Below are 23464 nucleotides of genomic sequence, written 5' to 3' on the forward strand. Positions count from 1 at the left end.
CTCTATCAGAAGAATATAACTACAATAATGAAAAATTCATTTTCAGAAACACAAGAGAAAACAAACCCTAGAAAAGCTTCAGCTAAGAACTTCAGCTTGAATTTCCGACCACAGTTGCCAGTGAAAAGCAAGGATGTGTCGATGACATTGGGATGTATCATCTGAAGGAGGAAAACCAGAAACAACAATTCAATCCTATACAGTCTGGGGGAAGCAATACAACCCTATGCTGATCCTTGAACTTGGGTTCTGTTAAATTGGTCAGATAAAGCCAACAATGCTGCAGCTGGAGGATTCAGTCCTCATGAAATGGCGACAACTGATGGCTGGTTAAGGGTGTGCTGGTGAGAATTGTGGTCTGTGGCCTCTCATTTGTGACTGCAGGGTCAAATAAGGGAATGTTAGAAATAGAGAGAGAAAATGTAGTCAAGCAAGAAGGGCCACTGTACTGCCCTGAAAAGCCAGAACACGGTAAAATATTGTAATGATTGAATTATTGAATATTATGTTCGGTATGTCAATGAGAACAAAAAGTCAAATTTCATCAAGCAATAACAAACTTCTATTGATTATGACAGGAGTTGCCATGCAACATATCACCAGTAATTGGAAAAATTACAATAATCTTAGCTATACATTCTGGTGGACTTCGTTGTGCCACATTTACAAAATGGAAAGAATAATTGCTATACAGAAAGGGAATTATAATAATTTTAATGAGATCTGGGGGCCACCAACAAATTATTGTAATGATTAGACATCATTTTCCACTGACAGTATATTTATACATAGGGGGAGGGGGGATGGTATAAAGTTCTATTTAAAGGTTTAATCAATAGATAAGAATACAATATTTATATGATATTTTTGATTGAAATATTTGTGGGAAGGGTGGGTGGGGAGGGAATAAATTTATGTATTTACAATGACAATAGAAAGAAATTCAAGTGATGTGTAAAAGTTTTAAATGATGTAATATTGTGTACTTGATGTAAGATGAAAAAATGAATTAAAAATTTGGAAAAAAATATATATATATTATTTTTTCCCTTAAGTGTGCATGTCCAAGGTGAGGGGTGGGGGAAGGGTATTTTGGTCTGATTATTAATGTAAGGTATAAAGGAATAGGGATTATTATATGTTTTTTGTTTTTGGATTTAAATACTGTTATTGATTGAGGGGAGGGGGGAGATAAATTCTGATGTGGATTTTAACAGAATATTAAGTGTTGTAGCTGAATTTAAAAATGTTATACTAGCTGTTACACTTATTGTAAGTTTTTAAAAATGAATAAAGAATATTAAAAAAATAATAATTTCAGGAGATTTCAGAACCATTAACAAAATAGTGTAATGTTTAATTATTGTTTTTTCCCTTTAAAAATGCACATCTGGGAGGGGGGTGGAGGGAGAGGGGAGGTTGATGATAATGAATTTTAGTGTGTAGATATGGGGTCCATGATAAACATGTTAAGTATTGGAAATTATGAATGGTTAGGGGGAGGAGGGTTTAATTCTGACATGGGCATTATTAGAGTATTAAGTGTGATATGGAGTATAAAATGTTGTATTTACTGTTACATTTATTGTACGTTATAAAAAAAGAATAAAGAATTTTTAAAAAATGTCCTGTAGCTACTGTGTTTTTCTTTTTTTTTTTATCTTTATTCATTTTCAATCTTACATCAAGTGTACAATCATCAAAACAGTAAAATTAAACATATCACTTGACAATCTTTCTACTTAATCTTATAATACATAAAATTACCACCCTCCCCTCCCATCATTCCCTCTATTATTTTCCCAATATGAAAACTAATATATAAAACCTCCCCCTTCCTATCATTAGACGGTGTATATTTCATTAGAAAATGGTATCTACTCATTACAATAAGAAGTTAATGGCTCCCAAATTTTATTAAAATTATTATAATTTCCTTGTTGTATAGCTATTGTTCTTTCCATTTTATAGATGTGACATAATGAATTCCACCAGAAATTATAATTGAGTCTACTAAAATTTTTCCAATTACTTGTGATATGCTGTGTTCTTCTTAATATGGAAGCCATTTAACATTTGGATGCATTTCATTTTCAAGCCTGTAGCAAAAGTCCAAGTCAGTAGCTCCTGAGAAAATGGAGATATGTTAGATATCAGAACACAGTACTGTATTAGATTTATCCAAAGAAATGTTTTTTTGGACTTACTATATTTACATTCTCAATAGTTACTGTGTTCTGACTGAGCTAAAAGTCCAAATGGTGGAACAGGAGAAAAACTGCAATATAAAAAAATAAATAAATAAATAAATATTTCCATCACAGTCCTTTTCTAAGGAAACAGAACTAAGGGATCCTCAATGACTTCCCATATAAGGTTCAAAAAGCTTACAATTATTTTCAATTGAAAGAAAGACTTCAATATCTCTTTTAAAAAAAAAATATAAAAAAAATAGAAGGATGTGTGGAGACCATTATTAAAGTATTATAATGAATAATTTACACTTTTCCCAATTTTAATACTCATGTGAATTTGGGGTGGGGAGGGGGATTCTTGGTTTTCCACTAATAATATATTTATGAATGACATAAGATATTATTTTCATATGGTATATTTTAGTTGTATATGAATTTGGGAAGGGGGTTAAATCTTCTTGTTGTATGATATTGTAGATTTTCAAGTGATGTTGTACTATAATTGTTTGATATTTACTGTACACGATGTAAGTTATAAAATGAATAAAGAACTAAAAGAAAAACAAAAAAAACTAAGGGATTCTTTTACTATGGTGCGCTAACCAATTTGACCCCCCCTTTTTTATGAATCCGTGTTAGGGTTTTTTTTATCGCTGGCTATGCATGCCAATGAGGGTAGTTTGAACATCTTGATAAAAAAGGCAACTTAAAACAACATAGGGCTCCTTTTATCAAGCCGCGCTAGCAGTTTAACACGCGTAATAGCGCGCATTAAACCGCCGGCCGCGCTAGCTGCTTTTTTGGCCAGCGCGAGGGTTAGCACGTGATTAAAAGTTGCTAATACGGCTTGATAAAAGGAGCTATACACTTAGGGCTCCTTTTACGAAGGTGCACTAGCGTTTTTAGCGCGCGCTATAGTGCCGCGCGCGCTAACCCTGCGCTACATGGAAAATACTAACACCAGCTCTGTGGAGGCGTTAGCATGTAGCGCGCACTAAAACCGCTAGCGTACCTTCGTAAAAGGAGCCCTTAGTCCAAACAGTTTCCAGTTTTTTCGTGAGCTATTTTTTCTACAATATGAAAAAACTGGAAACTCGCTGGACTAAGTGTATTTTTTACCAAACTTTTCAAACCGCCCTCGTAAATGCTAAAACGCCCACAGAAATATAATGGGTATCTTAGCATTTAGCACATGCTAATCGTTAGTGTGCACTAAATCAGTTAGCACACCTTAGTAACAGGATTCCTAAGTTAGTAGATGCATATAGTTTCTCACTAAATATTCACAATGTTCATACTGTATTCAAAATTCTCATGGGTGGAAAATTATAAAAGCTTAAGTGTGAGCAAAATGTTTAGACGTCAAAGAAATTTTTATTTCTGTATAAAAATATCTTTTCTCCTTATCATGCTTTATTTTTGATTATCCTTGTTCTCCTCTTTTTCCTGCTCCTATCCCCTCTCTAGTTTTGTCCCATCTTTCCTCTTCTGCATGTGATCTACTGGCAAGTACAGTTAAGAACATAAACATTGTCATACTGAGTGAAATAGGCCGCTGTCTAGGCCTACCTCGGAATGGAGACTCCACACACTATATACTGGTTTCAATAGGTATATATTTATTTACAAATCAGTAACAGCTTACAAGAACAAATCATTCAGCATATAATGTAACAGATGTGATCCTCAGGCCTGAGGGTCCTCTGATGTCTGTTCTGATTACTTCTGCTTATAGGCCTGGTTTTATACATTTCTTGGTGGTTAATACCACGTTAGCCTAAATCACATGATACATCTTTATTGGTTATTTTTCTTATACGTCAATACATAAGTAGATTCATTTATTGGCTTATCTATTTGTGTCATCTTATGAGATGGACCGAAGGTCCATCAAGCCTAGTATCCTGTTCCAACAATGGCCAAACCAGGTCACAAATGCCTGGCAAGAACACAAAAGAGATTGTACGCTGTTTATCCTAGAAATAAGCAGTGGATTATCTCAAGTCCATCTTAATAATGGCTTATGGAATTTTCTTTTAGGAAATTATCCAAACATTTTTTTAATCCTGTTAAGCTAACTGCATTTAGCACATTCTTTGGCAATGAAATCCAGAGGTTAATTATATGTTGAGTGAAGAAATATTTTCCCCAATTTGTTTTACATTTACTACTTAGTAGCTTCATTGCATACCCCCTAATCCTGGTATTTTTGGAAAGAGTAATGCATCTACCCATTCCATACCACACAGTATTATATATCTCCCCTCAGCAGCGACAATGGCTTTTCTCAGTGGCCCAGAGCAGTCTTGGATTTGGAAGGTTGCTCCTACCAGTGCAGAGCCACTAGCTGCCACGAGAACTCACTAGCTGCCACGCGAACTCATGGTCCCGCAAAAACACGGGGGAAGCCAAACAGCTAGCAGCTCTGCATGGGCAGGAGTGAAGGAAGGTTGCTCCTGCTGCAATTCAAAGCTGGACCACCAGGGATACTAAAAGATACACAGGGGAAGCGGAGAGAGGTAAAAATTTTTAGAATCGGCTGGGACAGGAGGCAGGAGAGACCCTCCTGTCCCAGCCACTGCTGGACCACCAGGCCTGCAGTCATCAGGAAGGAGGTAGGGGGACAGGGTATAGAACCTGGTAGGGAGTGGGGATGGGTGCAGAGACTGGCAGAGCAGTGAGGAAGGGGGAGCAAAATACACAGCTCGGCAGGGCAAAGCAAAGCAAGGCACTGCACTTGAATATTAACCCCCCCTTTTTTTCTTCCTTTTTTTTGGGGGAAAAAAAGGTTTCCTTGGTTTAAAGTTGGGTTGGTTTATATTTGAGTATATACAGTACTGGGGATTTTTTCACCCCCAATTATTTTTATATGGTGCCAGTGACCCTATTTCCAGGGTCTCACAACAGAAATATGTAAAACTAAGAAGCAAAATAAGGAAATAACAAATTGGGGCAAATGCCAAAAGGAGGCCTGAGCAAAGAAGAATTCCACATCTTAATGCAGTTTACTATACTAATTCTCTAGGCACTCCTGGAAGGAGACCTGTCCACATCCAAATTAAAAAGCATTGGATGCTGTGGATATAAACTGCACTTCAAAAATGCAAGAATTCTACTGGACATGTGGGTAATATCCATCCAAAAAGACTTCATCTCGTTCGAGAATAGGCATTACCTGCAGAGCCTGGAGGTCGTAATTTATAGAGTGGCCCACTAGCACTGCATCAGAGGGAAGAAGATGTTTTAGTTTGTCCTGGACATCTTTAAGCCTGGTCTTTACTGGCTGAAGAATCTCCTTTGTGATTCCTGAAAAGCTGCACAGGAGAAAGTCAGAACACAGCATCAAGGTATTAACATAGTCAGGAGTGAGGAGACCTATTAAACTAATTCTTCTGAAATTTCACTGGCTGCTTATTCCAAATGCATTACGCTTGCAATGTTATTTATTGCTTTAGGGTGTTAAAATAAAATTGGCTAAAATATCGAACAGGCTTACTAAAAAGCAAGCAGAGCATTAACCCTCTGAGATCACTTCAACCTTGGCAGTGAATCTTGCTCCAGGCTCCTCCTCCATGTACCAGAACAGAGGTTCTCAACCAAGTCCTCAGGACACAACCAGTCCTGGATATGCACGAGAGAGATTTGCATATAATCAAGGAAGTGCATGCATATTCACTGTGGATACCCTGAAAAACTGACTGGCTGGGTATGTTCAGAGGAGTGGGCTGAGTAGCCCTGGACTAAAGTCAACTCATCACTTTGCTTCTCCTTGTTGGCCCTTCAGTTAGAGCAAAGGTCGGCAACCTGAGGCTCTTCTCCCATGGCCCCTCCCTCCCAAACCTACCAAAGTATTTGGTGGTCCAGTGGGGGTCTTCGTGACAAGAGTGTGGCCCTGTCGCTCCTGCCTACTTGCAGCTGCCTTCTAAAATGCAAGGAGGTAGCTCACGGTATTACAGGAAATGCCTCACGGCAACCATTTTAAAAGGTAGCCGTGAGGAGGTAGTAGCAAGAGGGCTGCGTTCCTGCAAAAAAGACCCACACTGGACCACCAGTATCTCGGTAGGCCCGGGTGGAGGGGTGTGTCCTACCTATACATGGCGAAATGGAAGGAGGCGGGGGCATCGTAGCTGCCCTGGAAGGAAGCGGGGGCATCTGAGCTGCCATGAGAGGGCCATGCTCCTGTCCTGAAGATCCCCCTGCTGGATCTGATACTTAGGTAAGCCCTTGTGGGGAGGGGGAATCATGGGTTGGGAGGGAGTACAAGGGTCGGGTCTGGGAGAAGGGAGAGAGCCTTGGCTATGTGCTGGGGGGGAGGGGGAGAGAGGGAGGGATGGAAGGTGCAGAGATCTGCAAGGGATTGAAGGGAAAGAACGAGAGACCTGGAATATCTTAAACCCTTTTCTTTACCCATTGCAGCTCTTTGTAAATCTTGGGTCAAACATTTAGGATAAAATGGCTCTTTGTAATGAATAAATACCATTTTTCCATTATAAATGCAATAAGAAGGGGGGGCGTGGCTTGGACGCGAACTCTGATGGTTGGGTGAGTGAGTAGCTCCGTGCATACAAGCCTATTTATAGAAAATACTACAAAAATAATTAAATTTTAAAAGAAAAACGGCTAATAACATCAAAATATGGCATCTAGCAAACAAAATAAAGGAGAATCGGTGACTGGAGGATCCGGTACAGGAAGCAACAAAAGATCAAAGCCGGAGCCTAGCACTCCTCCTTCAAAGGTGCCGTTACCATCAGACGAAAGCCCCAACGTTATGGAGGAATTACGGCAAATTAAGGAGATTGTTTTAGACAGCAATAAAAAATTACAAAAAGCAATGGACGATGCTGCAATCCTCACTAAAAGAGTGGAGGTGACAGAAAATAGAATAACCATTTTGGAGGAAAACTCGGAGCAAATAAATATGGATATGAGACACAGTAAAACAATATGGAAAGAGGTCACAGAAATTAAAAGAGATCTTGAAGATAGCCGGAATCGTGAACGAAGAAATAATTTAAGAATTATCGGAATGCCGGAAGGGGTGGAAAAAAACGACCCTATAACTTTCTTAGAACAATTTTTGCCTAAAGTGTTGCCATTAAAATTCAAAACTGCATTAGAAATCGAAAGGGCACACAGGATACCAACTCAGAGGAAAAACTCACAAATGGGTCCAAGAACTTTAATTTTTAAACTCCTATGGCAGAATCGATAATTATAGTCTTACCAAAACCAAACAAAGATCCTACTCTGGTTTCAAATTACAGGCCTATTTCATTATTGAATGTGGATAACAAATTAATGGCTAAAGTATTAGCATTAAGATTGGCAAAAGCTCTCCCTTTCATTATTGATGTACATCAAACAGGATTTATTGCTAAAAGACATTCATCAAATAATACTAGATTAGCATTCCACTCATTAAATTTAGCAAAAAATATAAATGATCCAGTTTTTTTAATATCTTTAGATGCAGAAAAAGCCTTTGACAGAGTGGAATGGAATTTTATATACCAAGCTTTACAATGGTTTGGCATAGGATCCGGTTTTATTAAAATGATTCAGACATTGTATAGCTCTCCTGGTGCAAGACTATATATTAATAATAATTTATCAAACAGATTTAACTTGCATAGGGGAGTTAGACAAGGATGCCCTTTGTCTCCTTTACTTTTTGATATTGTCCTAGAACCTTTATTAATTGCAATAAACAAAACTAAGGAGATAAGGGGAATATCATTTACCGATTTTGAATTTAAATTATCAGCATATGCAGATGATATATTATTATATTTAAGAGAACCGGAAACTACTATTCCATGTATACTTAATTTAATAGAAAAATATGGTACTTTTTCTGGATATAAAATTAATTGGAACAAATCTGAAATTCTCCCAATAAATGTTCATTGTACCAAGGGATTATTTGATCCATATTCATTTATTTGGAAAGAAGATGGAATAAAATACTTAGGAATTATGATCAAAAACACAATTGAAGATACAGTCAAAGAGAATGAAAAACTTTTATTAAAAAAAATAACAGAAATGTGTGAGCAATGGAATCCACTACATCTTTCTTGGTGGGGAAGAATTCAAACAGTTAAAATGATGATATTGCCTGTGGTTTGTTACCAAATGAGTATGATTCCAATATTTTTTCAGGGGTCATTTTATAAAAAACTTAACAATGTTCTTACAAAATTTGTTTGGTGTGGGAAAAGACCAAGAATCGCTTTAGTATCATTACAAAGACCAATTGTGGAAGGGGGGGTAAATTTTCCAAATTTTTATAGGTATCATCAAGCCTATATCTTAAGACAGGGTATGTATTGGATCCTCCCAGACCTTTTAGAAAATGTACCAGATTGGCTATATTTAGAATGGCGGCTCCTGTTCCCTATATATCCAGAACAGTTAATAACTATAACAATGCCTAAAAGATACAAAGATCACAGAATTTTATTTGACACTTGGAAAACATTGAGATATATCAGTAATTTATCATCAGAACCTATTGCTAAATCTCTAAATCAATCAATATGGATAAACTCCAGGATCAAGATTGGCGGATTTAAAATCGTCTGGAAACAATGGATAAATGCAGGAATAAGAACATTGAAAGATGTCATATCAGAAGGATCACTGCTTAGTTTTTCACAATTGCAAAATAAATTTGGACTAAATAAAACACAATATTTTAAATGGATGCAATTGAAGCAGGCCATTCAGGTAGGGTTCCCTGAATGGAAAAATCTAAATAATCAATATAGTTTACAGATTCTATGTTTCCAGACGGATTTTTTGGGTCACCAAGCCGCAAAATGGTACAAATTGATATACGGATTTTTAAATAAAAAAAAGAAAACAGGTCTTAGGGATATTTGGAGTATTGAGATTGGTCAGACAATTTCTGAATCTCAATGGCCACGATTTTGGTCCTGGAGATTAAGATCTACAAGGTCAGCATCTATGAATCAAACATGGTTGTTTTTATTACATAGAGTGTTCTGGACCCCAACGCGCCTGCAAAAAATAGATAGTACTAGATCTAATAGATGCTGGCATTGTAAATTGGAAATAGGGACGTTAGATCATTTAATCTTTTTCTGTCCCTGTGTAAACGCATTTTGGAATTCAATTTGGCCCCAAATTAATAAATTACTAGAAAATCACGTAGGACTCTCATATGACACCATATTATTTGGAACTGCAATGAGAACTAAGAGTCCGATATCAGCAAACAATAATAAGCTATTATTAATACTAACAGGAGTCGCCATGCAACAAATTACTCAAAACTGGAAAGACTATACCAAATTGAATTATACATTCTGGTGGAACTCTGTTTGTCATATTTATAAAATGGAAAAAATAATAGCGATACAACAGGGAAATCTTCTTAATTTCATGAAAATATGGAAACCATTGACAAATTATTCTAATGATTAGTTTCTTAGCACAATGATAAAAAGAGTATATGAATGGGGTGGGATTTGAATAATTAATGGAAGTATTTATATAAAAAGGGAGAGGGAATTATATTGTATATGTTATTGAATAATCTTTATCATATTATATTTTAAATACTATGAATTAATAATGATAATATTTCAGATATGTAATAATTAATATATATTGTATGAATTAAATATTGTAAGAATGGAAAATTTATAAATAAAAATTTAAAAAAAAAAAAAAAAAAATTTTTAAACTCCTGAGACATCAACAAGCAGTAGAAATTTGTCAACTAGCCAAAGAGAATAAAAATCTCAAATGTCAGGACGCAAAAATACACATTGTCCCTGACTTTGCAAGAGAAACGGCATTGAGAAAAAAACAATTTCTAGACTTGAGACCTCAATTAAGATCCCTGGGGGCTAGGTATGGGCTCCTTTATCCGGCAGTAATGAAAATTACAATAAATAATACAACTCAAAATTTCTCGGATCCCAAAAAACTACAGGAATTTCTTGAGCAACATGAGCAACCAATGTCCTCTTAAGAACATCTGAAAGGATCTTTTCAAAATTAATTATCTACACATATTATAACTTTTGACTTTTGATAATATGAACATACAGGAAAATTTCAGTTAAAACTCAAAACTTCTAATACAACGGATAGAATCGCACGTGGATGGAACTATAATTTGAACTACATGGAACATTCTTAATAAGAAGCAAGAAGAGAACATTACCCTCAGGCCAACTTAAGGGCATAAATCTTATCTGATCTTCATAATTCGATTCTGGATTTTTAAAATAAAATAGACTTACATGTAACATCGTGGAGCTGAAAGGGATCCGATTGAAATCTATGCGCAGAATACTGTTTTTTATTCACTGACCTTAAATTAAAATAGTTGCTGATTGGCTATAGAAATGTAAGGGGCGTTTCTTGCAAGGGAAGAGAAAATCTCCTTCAATCATATTAACAAATATAATGTCAAGGATAAAACTAGAATATGATTGGTTAAATTAGGTGATTTCCTGCTAGAGGAGGTACTTCCGGTTAAGTTTGCGTTTCAAAAGGGTTGGAGGGAAAAAAAAAATTTACACAGGGCGTTCTTATTTTATCCACTGGCCCTCCCTGGTAAGATCCAAATTTCATCTTAGGAATTTTCCTGTATATTCTTCATAAAAAAAAATAATATATATTTATATTTTATGGTTTAATAACGTCTTATTCTAATACTTCGAAATGATAGCACTGTTGCTATTTTGATTTGCTGGCTCTCCTAGTTTTCATCTTAGGAATTCTCCTATACTTATGATTCATATATATTCATATATATATATATATTATAAATTAAGAATATGTCATTTTGATGTTTAAACACTGTAATATTGTTGTTCATGAGGTTAAAGCTATTTCCTGATTTTTTTTTTTTTTTTTTTTAAATCATCTAGATGCAAGGATCTTATACTATATCATTGAGGATTGAGAATAAGCTTATAAATAAATAAGTATAGATAAGGATTCCCTTATAATTCCTATTTTTTTTTTTTTTTTTTTATAATTCTTTATTCATTTTTAAACTTTCAGCAAGTGCACAATATAAGTAATACATAGATTTACTAACATCACTTGATAAATCTATCAAGATCATAACAAAGGTATATATATCTAAACCCTTCTTCCCTCCTCCCTTTCCATACAATTATTTAATTGAATCAATCTTTGTCATATTTCTTTTTTACATTTTTATTTTTATTTTTTTTCATTTATATAAACCCTCCCCTTTTCCTTCCAATCATAAATAATGTTAAGAAAATAGTGTTTATTCATTACAAAACAATGTCAATGGCCCCCATATTTCATTAAACCTTTTATAATTTCCATTTTGTATTGCTATTGAACGTTCCATTCTATATATGTGACATAGTGAATTCCACCAGAAATTAAAATTAAGTCTTGTGTGATCTTTCCAATTTGTAGTAATATGTTGCATGGCAACTCCTGTCATAATCAATAAAAGTTTGTTATTACTTGCCGATATCTGACTCTTTTTCCTCATAGATATGCCAAATATCACAGTATCATAAGTTAATGCTACAGGATTATCTAATAAAGAATTTATTTGATCCCAGATCGAATTCCAAAAGGCTAATATATAGGGACAGAAAAATAAAAGATGATCCAAAGTCCCTACTTCAAGCTTACAATGCCAGCATCTATTAGACATTGAACTATTTAATTTTTGTAATCTAACAGGGGTCCAAAATGCTCTATGCAAAAGAAAAAACCAAGTTTGTCTCATAGATGCTGACAGTGTACATCTTATTCTCCAAGACCAAATTTGTGGCCATTGAGATGCCAAAATTTGATGATTAATCTCAATGCTCCAAATATCCCTAAGACCATTTTTAGGTTTTTTATTAACCAATTCACTAATAACTTTATACCACTGTGCGGCCTGGTGACCCAGAAAATCTGCCTGGAAGCATAAAAATTCCATGCTATATTGAGAATTTAAAGTTTTCCATTCAGGGAACCCTGCCTGAATGGCCTGCTTCAATTGCAACCATTTATAAAATTGTGATTTATTCAGTCCAAATTTATTTTGCAATTGTGTAAACTCAAGCATCTTTCCATTTGAAATAACATCATTTAAAGTTCGTATTCCTGCATTTAACCAATGTCTCCAGACAATCTTAGTTCCGCCAATCTGAATCTTGGAGTTTAGCCATATAGATTGATTTGTCGATTTACTAATAGGAATTTCAGTTAAATTACTTACATATCTTAGAGTTTTCCATGTATCTAATAAAAGTTTATTTTCTTTATACAATCTGGGCATCTTGATACTGAGAATGTGACAAAGATGTAAAGGAGACAGGAGTCGCCATTCCAAGTATAACCAATCTGGAGTGTATTCAATGAGATTTGGGAGGACCCAATACATACCTTGACGTAAAATATAGGCCTGATGATACCTATAGAAATTTGGGAAATTTACCCCACCCTCCTTAATTGATTTCTGTAAAGATACCAAAGCAATTCTAGGTGTTTTGCCAAGCCAAACAAACTTAATAATTATTGCATTCAATTTTTTATAAAAAGAGTTCTGAAAAAATACCGGAATCATACACATTTGATAGCAAACCACAGGCAATATCATCATTTTTATGGTTTGAACTCTTCCCCACCAAGATATATGTAATGGGTTCCATTGTTCACATAATTCCAAAACCTTTTTTAATAAAAGTTTTTCATTTTCTTTTACTGTATCTTCTATTGAATTTTTAATCCAAATTCCTAAATATTTTAATCCATCCTCTTTCCATACAAAAGGAAATGAATCAAACATAGATTTTATGCAATGCACATTAAGCGAAAGAATTTCAGATTTATTCCAATTGATTTTATATCCTGAAAACATTCCAAATCTTTCAATCAATTCTAACAAACATGGTATAGTTGAACCTGGATTGCGCAAATATAATAAAATATCATCCGCATAAGCAGATAATTTGTATTCCCATTCTTTCAAGGGAATACCCTGTATCCCCTTTGTCTGATTAATAGCTATCAATAAGGGTTCTAAAACAATATCAAACAGCAAAGGAGATAATGGACATCCTTGTCTAACTCCTCTATGTAATTTAAAACTCTCAGATAAATTATTATTAATGTATAATCTTGCCATAGGGGAGCTATACAAAGTTTTAATCATTTGAACAAAACCAGGACCCACACCAAACCAATCCAAAGTCTGATACATGAATGACCATTCTACCCTATCAAAAGCTTTTTCTGCATCTACTGAAAGAGCAAAAGCTGGTTCATTCATCATTTTAGTTAAATTTAATGTATGAAATGTCAATCTTGTATTGTTAGAAGAATGTTTGTTAGCAATGAAACCTGTTTGATGTACATCAATTATGTAAGGAAGAGCCTTTGCCAATCTTAATGCCAGTGTTTTAGCCATTAATTTTCCATCTACATTAATTAATGATATTGGCCTGTAATTTGAAACCATAGTGGGATCTTTATTTGGCTTTGGCAAAACAATCACCATAGATTCTGCCATAGTACTTTTAATACAACCTTTATTAAGTTGAAACTGATATAAATTTAGTAAATAGGGTAATAAAGAATTTTGAAATGTTTTATAGAATTCCACAGTAAAACCATCCCCACCTGGAGCGGATCCAACTCTAAGAGACTTCAATGCTGTTTCTAATTCTTTTAATGATATAGGTTCTTCTAAACTTCTTTTTATATGATCAGGAAGCTTTGGACCCTCAAGAAGATTTAAAAATTCCATACCTTTTTGAACTTTATTAATAGAAGACTCGGAAGAATACAACTCTTTGTAAAAAGCCAAAAATTGATTTAAAATGTTATTAGTTTGATTATGCATATTTCCTTTCTCATCTTTTATTGCACTTATTTTTATTCTTCTCTTTTTTGCTTTAAGATAATTTGCAAGTAAACTTCCTGCCTTATTAGATTTTCCATAATACAAGGTTTGCAGAGAAAACAAATCTTTCCTTGCCATTTTTGAAGAAATTTCATTATATTTGCCTTTAGTCTTTAATAAAGTTTGCAAATTTTCATGATTCCAATCATCTATTAATTTGGATTCCAGCAATTTAATTTCTTTTTCCAAATCTGAAAATTGTTTAATAAGTTGTTTTTTAATATACGCAGAATAAGAAATAATATTACCTCTTATAGTAGCTTTAAATGCATCCCATAAGATTTCCGCATTAATATCTGCTGAGGTATTTATTTGGAAAAATTCCAAAATTTTTAACTTAATTTCTTCAAGAAAAGTTGAATCTGAAACCAATGTATTATTAAACCTCCATAATGATCTATTGTATTCATTATTATCTAGTATAAGTGTAATCCACACTCCTCCATGATCTGACAAAATAATTGGATCAATGGAAGCTTGTGTCACTTGTTGCACTATGGAATTTGATACCAATATGTAAATCAATTCTTGAAAAAGATTTATGAACTGGTGAGCAAAAAGAGAACTCCTGATCATTAAAATGAAGAATATGCCATATATCTTTCAAATTACAAGTATTCACCAAATTATCTAACCCTAATGATTTTATATTTTTGCTTGGTTTTTTATCCAAAAAAGGATCCATAACAGCATTAAAATCTCCAGCTACTATTAAATTAGAAGCAGCCAGTGGGAGTATTAATTTTTGTATATTAATAAAAAAATCATTTTGATTCGAGTTCGGGACATAGATATTTAATAAAGTCAAAGTATTATTTCCCATTCTCATTTCCGCTCGTATCCATCTCCCTAAAGGATCAAAATCTATCATTTTAAATGAAGCTAAACATTTTGTGTTCACTAATATAGCCACTCCTGCCTTTTTCCCTATTGCGGGAGCGAAAAAACAGTGTTTCACCCAATTATCTTCTAGCTTTTTGGATTCAACCACTGATAAATGTGTCTCTTGAATATAATACACATCAACCTGTTGCCTTTTTAAAAATGCTAACATTTTGTTCCTCTTTACTGGGTGATTAAGGCCATTAACATTGAGTGAAAAATTTTAATCTCCATCAATCCAAATAATTTTTACAAAAGTTCTTCCAATTATTATATCTGAACAAAAAACTGAAATCATTTGAAATGAATAAACACCATCTTCATTTATATCTCCCAATCCAACATCCCTACCCCAATTATCAAATCCCTTTAACCCCCCTCCCATCCCTCCCTCTCCCACCCTTAATATTGGCTGATAAAACCTGGAACTGCACATACAAGACCAAGTAAAGCTAAACTAAAAGCTCTATACAGACTTCAATTATAAAACAATATTGTATGTAATAATCATATGTATTTTTATAAATAATTTATGTAATATTCTCAAAATATTAAAAAATCAAAATAAGAAACTAAATAAAGATCTTCCACTCATATTATAAATGATAATAAAGAATGTGAAACTCTATATGTCTGCTAAAAGTATCAGACTTGTAAGAAACCTATAAATGAAAATTAAGCATTAATAATATATTTTCCTTTTTTTTTTTAAATTATTGTTATTATTTATTTTTAAATACATATATTCCCTTTAAATATTCTCAAAGAAGCCTACTAAACCTTAAACTAGAGTCCCTTGAAAATCTTTGCTAACTGAAATCTTTTGTACTGAATTTTTATCAAAACCTCCATTAACTCATCATAACCTATGATCTAAATCTGCCACTATAAGCTCTGTATATTAATATCTTATCTTCATGAATATATTGTAATAACATATATCAGATATTCTAATATCTTATTAAGATATGTAACAGCAAAGGAACAATTCATTTCAACTTTAAAGTCATCCTTTGAGAAAGAGATATTAAATGCTCACAGAGAAACAAACTGCCTTTTTCATCAGCATTCCATTTCACAGTTTCCATTCAAAATAAACAGAGCCAAACTGTCAGTTAGCAGATTCTCAAATATATTAAAGATGAATAACAAATAAAATCAAATAAAAACCAAGAAGAATCAACTCCAACTCCAGGAAGTGAATAAGTCAAATTAAATTGACATCGGCTGCTCCCTTTGATTTAAAAACATTTCCAACTTCATAGGTTCATCAAAGCTCATAGTTTTTGTTGTCAATAGTTATTTTCATAATCGCAGGGTATATCAGGCCAAATCTAGCTCCGATGTCTCTTAACTTCGGCCTCATGTCTAGAAATTTTTTCCTTTTATCTGCCGTTGTTTAAGCGAAATCAGGAACGATGTGGACTTTGGCATCCTGACATTTTAAATTTGCATGTTCTTTAGCCATTCTTAACACCTCTAAAACTTGCTGGTGTCTTAGCAACTTGAAAATTATGGGGCGAGGACCTTTTAAAGTATCCAATCTTTTCATTGGTATGCGATGTGCACGTTCAACTTCTATCGGGTAATTGGATTTGAGGGGCAGGACTTTCATCAAAAAATTTTCCACAAATGAAACCGGATTATTTTTCTCCACCCCTTCCGGTACGCCCAAAAGTCTCAAATTACTCCGTCTCATGCGATTCTGGCAATCCTCGACTTCCCTGGTGAGTGTAAAGATTTTTTCTCTGTCCAGTTTATATTGCCTTTTTTCTGCTTCAAAACTGTCCATTCTCATTTCCATTTTTGTTGTTTTAATCTCCAGCACTTCTGTTCTTTTATTTAAAGTCATTACTTCTTCCTGTATTTCATCCACCTTTTTGGCGTTTTTTAGAAGAATTTCTTTTATCTCTTGTATTTCTTTCCAAAAATCAATGTCACTTTTCTCTCTTGACAACGGACACTTTGAGGGTGTTGCCGGCTCTGGCTTAGATCTCTTAACACTGCCGGTATTAGAAATCCCCATTTCAGACTTGTTTTGTTTTCCTGAAGCCATCACGTTGTATTTTCCTTCGTTTCTTCCGTTAAAATGAAAATTTTATTTCAGTATTTTATGTCATTAATGTCTGTATGTACAGAGCCTCTGCCCTACCCGACCATCCTCGTGCACTCCCAAGCCACGCCCCCTATGTATGGTTGATTTATTAAAAGTTTTTTTATTTTTCCTATTTGTTGCATGCCTGTCTCCTTGGCCGCTGTATGTTTCTATTTTTTTGCTTTGTGTGTTTGTTTGTGTTTTTTTGCTGATTGTCTACTTGGTCGCTGTCAGTCTGTCTGTCTCATTGGCTGCTGTATGTCTGTATGCCTTTTTTTTCAGTCTAACTCCTTGGCCACTGTATGTCTGGAAGGTTTTTTTTCCTGAATTTATCCTTGGGCATTGTATTTTTTATTTTTTTTCTGTTTGTCTCCTTGGCTGTTTGTATTTTTTTGCTGTCTCTCTGTCTGTCTACTTGGACGCTGTATGTAAGTATGTCTGTCTCCTTGGCTAATGTATGTCTGTTTGTCATTTTTTTTCCTGTGTCTCTCTCTCCTTGTCCTCTGTGTTTTGTTATTTTTTCAATCTGTCTCTTTAGCCCCCTGTCCTTCTGTGAGTGTCTGTGTCTCTCTCTCTCCTTGTCCTCTGTGTTTTGTTATTTTTTCAATCTGTGTCTTTAGCCCCCTGTCCTTCTGTGACTGTCTGTGTGTCTCTCTCTACTTGTGCACTGTTGTTTGTTTGTTTTTTTCAATCTCTCTTTAGCTCCTGATCCCCTCTCACTGACCCTTGCGCGACTGCATGTAAATTCCGGTTAGGTTTCCATGGCAACCCTGCTCGCGGGTCTGTGAGTGTAGGGCCGTTTTGTCGGGTCTGGTGGCGCCGGGTTGGGAAGAGTCCTGGCTCCTTTTTTGGTTTGGGCCCTTGCAGAGGGGCTCAACAGCGCACAACCACCTTTCCTTCCCTCCCTCCATCAGGTGCAGTGCAGCTCCACCAATGTTAAAAGCAGCCGCGTCGAAATCGGAGCCCTGCCACTGCCGTAGCACTTTCCCCTCTGCCTTGGTCCCACCCCTTCTCTGACATATGGGACCGCGGCAGAGGGAACGTGTTACGGTGGCGGCAGGGCTCCAATTTCAAAGCAGCTGCTTTTAACATAGGCGGAGCTGAACTGTACCTGATGGAGGAAGGGAAGGAACGGTGGGGCAAATTTGGTCAACGGCAGGAATTGTTTGGCGAACCAAGCACCGTGAAACCGTGAGGAAGGCCACCGCAGCCTCGCAGCTAGGTAGGGGGACAACAATGGCGCTTATGCTCAAGCCCCCGCCGCAGCTCCTCTCTCGATCCTGGTGCGGTTCGAGAGAGGATTCGTGGCGGCGGCTTGAGCATAAGCGCGATTGTTGTCCAAGTTGCCGAGTTTGGCGACGTAAACCCGCGCATGCGCACTAAAAAAAACGCGACGGGATCAGGGAACACGCTTTTTTAGTGCGCATGCGCGTCCTACCATTTTATTATATTAGATATCAAATCATTTGGCATATCAGGTGACACAAGCTGCCATTGATCCAATCATTTTATCTGATCATGGTGGGGTGTGGATTGAAATTAAGATCACAGATCAAAACACTAATAGACCAATCTGGAAGTTTGATAATACATTGCTTGCTGATCCATTATTTAGTGAGAACCTTCTAACAAAAATGAAAGATTATTTTCAAATGAATGATAAAGATGAAATCTCTAGGGAAATATTATGGGATGCTTTTAAGGCATCAACAAGAGGACAAATAATTTCTTATTCGGCTTACCTTAAAAAACAGGTTAAAAAACAATTTTTAAATTTAGAACAAGAGATTAAAATTTTAGAATCAAAACTTATAGAAAAATGGGAATATTCTATTCAACATGAATTGTTAAAACTAAAAGGCAAATATAATGATATTTCATCTAAATTGATTAGGAAAGATTTATTTTCTTAGCAAGCTTTATATTATGGTAACTCAAATAAGGCGGGAAGAATATTAGCAAATTATCTTAAAGCGAAAAAAAGGAAATCAAAATTAATTGCCATCAAAGATGAAAATGGTGAAACATTTACACAAATTGAGCCTATTTTGAAACAGTTCCTAAAGTTTTATAGTTCTCTTTATTCTTCCGAGACTTATTTAGATAAAGAAAAAGATGGTTTAGAATTTTTGAAAATGTTAGAGGGTCCAAAAGTTCCTGAACATGTAAAACGAAGTTTGGAAGAGCCAATATCACTAAAAGAATTAGAAACAGCTTTGAAGTCCCTTAGAGCTGGATCCGCTCCAGGTGGTGATGGATATACAGTGGAGTTTTATAAAACATTTCAAAATTTTCTATTGCCTTATTTATTAAATCTTTATCAATACCAACTTAAAAAAGGTTCTATTAATGGCACTATAGCAGAATCTTTAACTATTGTTTTGCCAAAGCCAAATAAAGATCCCACTTTGGTCTCAAATTATAGGCCAATATCTTTAATAAATGTAGATGGTAAATTGTTAGCAAAAATATTAGCATTAAGATTGGCTAAAGCTCTTCCTCATATTATAGGTATGCATCAAACAGGATTTGTTGCTCAAAGACATTCATCTCATAATACCAGATTAGCATTCCATATGTTATATCTAACAAAGAAAATGAATGAGCCTACTTTTGCTGTTTCTCTGGATGCAGAAAAGGCTTTTGATACAGTAGAATGGACCTTTATGTATCAGGCATTGGAATGGTTTGGTATAGGTCCTGGATTCATACAAATAATACAAACATTGTATAGCTCCCCTTCTGCTAGATTATATATTAATAATACTTTTTCAGAAAAATTTAATTTACAGAGGGAGTTAGACAAGGTTGTCCCTTGTCTCCTTTACTGTTTGATATTGTTTTAGAACCCTTAATATTAGCTATCCAACAGGTGAAGGAAATACAAGGTATACCACATTCAGTTAGAGAATATAAAGTATCTGCATATGCAGATGATTTACTATTGTATTTGAGGAATCCAGAATCTTCCATTCCATATTTACTTGAGTTGATTGAGAAATTTGGAAAGTTCTCAGGATATAAGATAAATTGGAATAAATCAGAAGTTCTTCCATTAAATGTACATTGTACAAAAGGATTATTTGATACATTCTCTTTTGTTTGGAAGGAGGAGGCTATTAAATATCTGGGAATTTGGATTACAAAAACAGTGGATGAAACAATGAAAAGTAATGAAAAATGCATATTACAAAAGGTGACAGAAATGTGTGAGCAATGGAATCCTTTGCATCTATCTTGGTGGGGAAGAGTACAAACTGTTAAAATGATGATTTTGCCTGTAGTTTGTTACCAAATGGGGATGATACCAGTTTTCTTTCAAGAATCTTTTTATAAAAAATTAAATAGGATTTTGACAAAATTTATTTGGCTTGGTAAAAACCCCAGAATTGCTTTAGTGTCGTTGCAAAGGCCAATTGTGGAGGGCGGGGTAAATTTTCCCAATTTTTATAGGTACCATCAAGCCTATATTTTACGTCAAGGTATGTATTGGATCCTCCCAGAGCCCACTGATAATATTCCAGACTGGTTCTGGTTAGAATGGAGACTTATGTTTCCCTTGCGTCTTAGTCATGTAGTTAGTATCAGAATGCCAAGGTTATATAAAGAGCATAAAATATTTATGGATACTTGGAAAACTCTAAGATATATAAGTAATCTAACTCCTATTCCAATAAGTAAATCAACAACACAAACGATTTGGTTAAACCCCAAGATCAAAATTGGCGGTTTTAAAATTATCTGGAAACATTGGATGATAGCAGGTATTCGTATTTTGGATGATGTAATACAAAATGGTAAGTTGCTGGAGTTTTCACAATTGCAACATAAATTTGATCTTAATAAATCACAATATTTTAGATGGTTGCAATTGAAGCAGTCCATTCAGGTAGGGTTCCCTGAATGGAAAAATCTTACTAATTATCATAGTTTGGAATTCTTATGTTTCCAGATGGATTCAACAGATCATAAAGTCGCACAGTGGTATAAATTAATATCTGGATTTGTAAATAAAAAGCCAAAAAATGGTCTTAGAGACATTTGGAGCATTGAGATAAAGCATCAAATTAATGCATCTCAATGGCCACGACTTTGATCTTGGAGGTTAAAATGTACAGTGTCAGCATCTATGAGACAAACTTGGTTTTTTCTATTACATAGAGCTTTTTGGACCCCTTTTCGTTTACAAAAGATAGATAGTTCTAAGTCTAATAGATGCTGGCACTGTCATGTTGAAGTCGGGACATTAGACCACCTTTTATTCTATTGTCCATTCATCTTATCATTCTGGAAGTCAATTTGGCCTCAAATAAATAGGATGTTAGAAAATCCGGTAGCCTTGACATATGATACTATTTTATTTGGCACAACTATGAGAGCAAGAAGTCAAATTTCGGCAAGCAACAACAAACTTTTGTTTATTTTAACTGGAATAGCAATACAACAAATAACATATAATTGGAAAAAACATGACAGGTTAAATTACAATTTCTGGTGGAATTCTGTATGCCATATATACAAAATGGAACTCACCATTGCAACACAAAAAGGATATGTAAATAAATTTCAAAAAGTCTGGGGACCGTTAACAGATTTCTGTAATGAATGATTAACTTTTCCCATTATAAGATATTTGATTAGAGGGGAATGGGGTGGGATTTTATTTCTGATTATTACATACTATATCAATATTTGAATGTATTTACAATAAAGTTGATTTTATGTATTATTGATAGGAAGGGAGGGAGGGGTGGGAGATTATTATATTCAATAAGAATTATATAAATTTAGATTTCTTGCATAATATTATAACTTTATATAATATTAATTTTTTAAAGAAATGTTAAATTTGATGTTAATATGTGAGTTAATCAAGTGTGTATATTCAAGTTTCTAACGAGTTTATTTGAAACACTTGTTGTAACATAAGAAAATGAATAAAGATTTATAAAAAAAAAATAAATGCAATAAGAAGGGATGGGGGGAGGGATTTTATAATTTTATTAAATATTTAGACCAATAATAAAGAATATTGTAAATGAGCTATGTGAACACATAGGTTATGGTTGGATTGGGAGGGAATGGGTTAAAAATGTAAATGTTTTAATGTTGAATATGATAGAGATTCAAGTGTTGTATTTAATTCAATTTAACTGTTATCTATTGTTACACTTGTTGTAAGATGTAAAATGAATAAAGATTTTAAAAAAACAAACAACCATCTGCTCCTAAATTTTATAGTACGTAATTCAAAAGGGGGTCTAATAGATGTTGGCACTGTCACCTTGAGGCTGGGACATTAGATCATCTATTATTCTATTGCCCATTCATATCATTATTCTGGAATTCAATTTGGCCTCAAATAAATAGGATGATGGAAAATCCAGTAGCCTTGACTTATGATACTATCTTATTCGGCACAGCAATGAGAGCAAAGAGTCAAATTTCTTCAAACAATAACAAACTTTTATTTATATTGACTGGGGTAACAGTACAACAAATTACATATAACTAGAAAAATTATGATAGGTTAAACTATAACTTCTGGTGGAATTCCGTATGCCATATATATAAAATGGAGCGTGCATTAGCAACACAGAGAGGTTATTTTGGTAATTTTCAGAAGATCTGGGGACCATTAGCAGATTTCTGTAATGAATGAAATCATTTTCCCATAATAAAAATCTTATTAAGAAGGGAGGGGGGTGGGTTTCATTTTATTTAATTTATCTCATAAAATATTTGTCATTATTTTTATTATAATTGTTATGTGTATTGGGAAGGGAGGGAAAAGAAGGGTTTAAATTTTAACAACAATTATTATAGATATTAGGTAATACAGATATTTTAGGTATTATTGTTTATAAATACAGAATAATATATTGTATTTACAGTGATACATGAAAGGAATTCAAGTGTATGTTTTATGTGATCTTTTAAAATTTCTATGTTACACTTGCTGATATATGAAAATGAATAAAAAATTTAAAACAAGAAAAAAACCCAAAAACAAAAGGGGGTGTAGGCATGGGCAGAACAGGGGGTTCCCAGAAATTAGGCGCACAACTGTTATCAGTTTTAGCAGGCATAAGTCCTTGCATCCGAAGGCTGGGTGCAAGAATCCACTCTATGCACTATTCTGTAAAGGTCGCTGTAAAGGATGGGTTTTTATGCCGATGACTGAAGAAAAGGAGCTTTTGAAAGTCTAGCATCTCTGTGACTTCATTACAATGTTTTGAGATTTTCCCATCCTTTATATTTAAACTTGAATGGTGACTATTAAACAATTTGACAGTGAGACCTTCCTCTCTTTTAAGGGGAGAGTAGGCTTTGGTAATTGTATCATTTTATCCGACACACATT

At 34.4% G+C, this 23464-nt stretch overlaps 1 protein-coding gene across 8 annotated transcripts in view; it reads right to left on the reverse strand.

Moving 5' to 3' along the window:
• Positions 1–23464, reverse strand: part of REXO5 (RNA exonuclease 5) — an 85708-nt gene that overhangs the window by 44936 nt on the left and 17308 nt on the right. For all 8 annotated transcript variants that reach the window (XM_033962921.1, XM_033962920.1, XM_033962917.1 and 5 more), the window contains 2 exons: positions 5371–5509; positions 67–161 (listed from right to left, as the gene is read on the reverse strand). In XM_033962921.1, the coding sequence (XP_033818812.1) occupies positions 67–161; positions 5371–5509 (234 nt within the window). The remainder of the gene's footprint in view (positions 1–66; positions 162–5370; positions 5510–23464) is intronic.

This window comes from Geotrypetes seraphini, chromosome 11 (genome assembly GCF_902459505.1).
Source record: "Geotrypetes seraphini chromosome 11, aGeoSer1.1, whole genome shotgun sequence".
Lineage (NCBI taxonomy): Eukaryota > Metazoa > Chordata > Amphibia > Gymnophiona > Dermophiidae > Geotrypetes > Geotrypetes seraphini.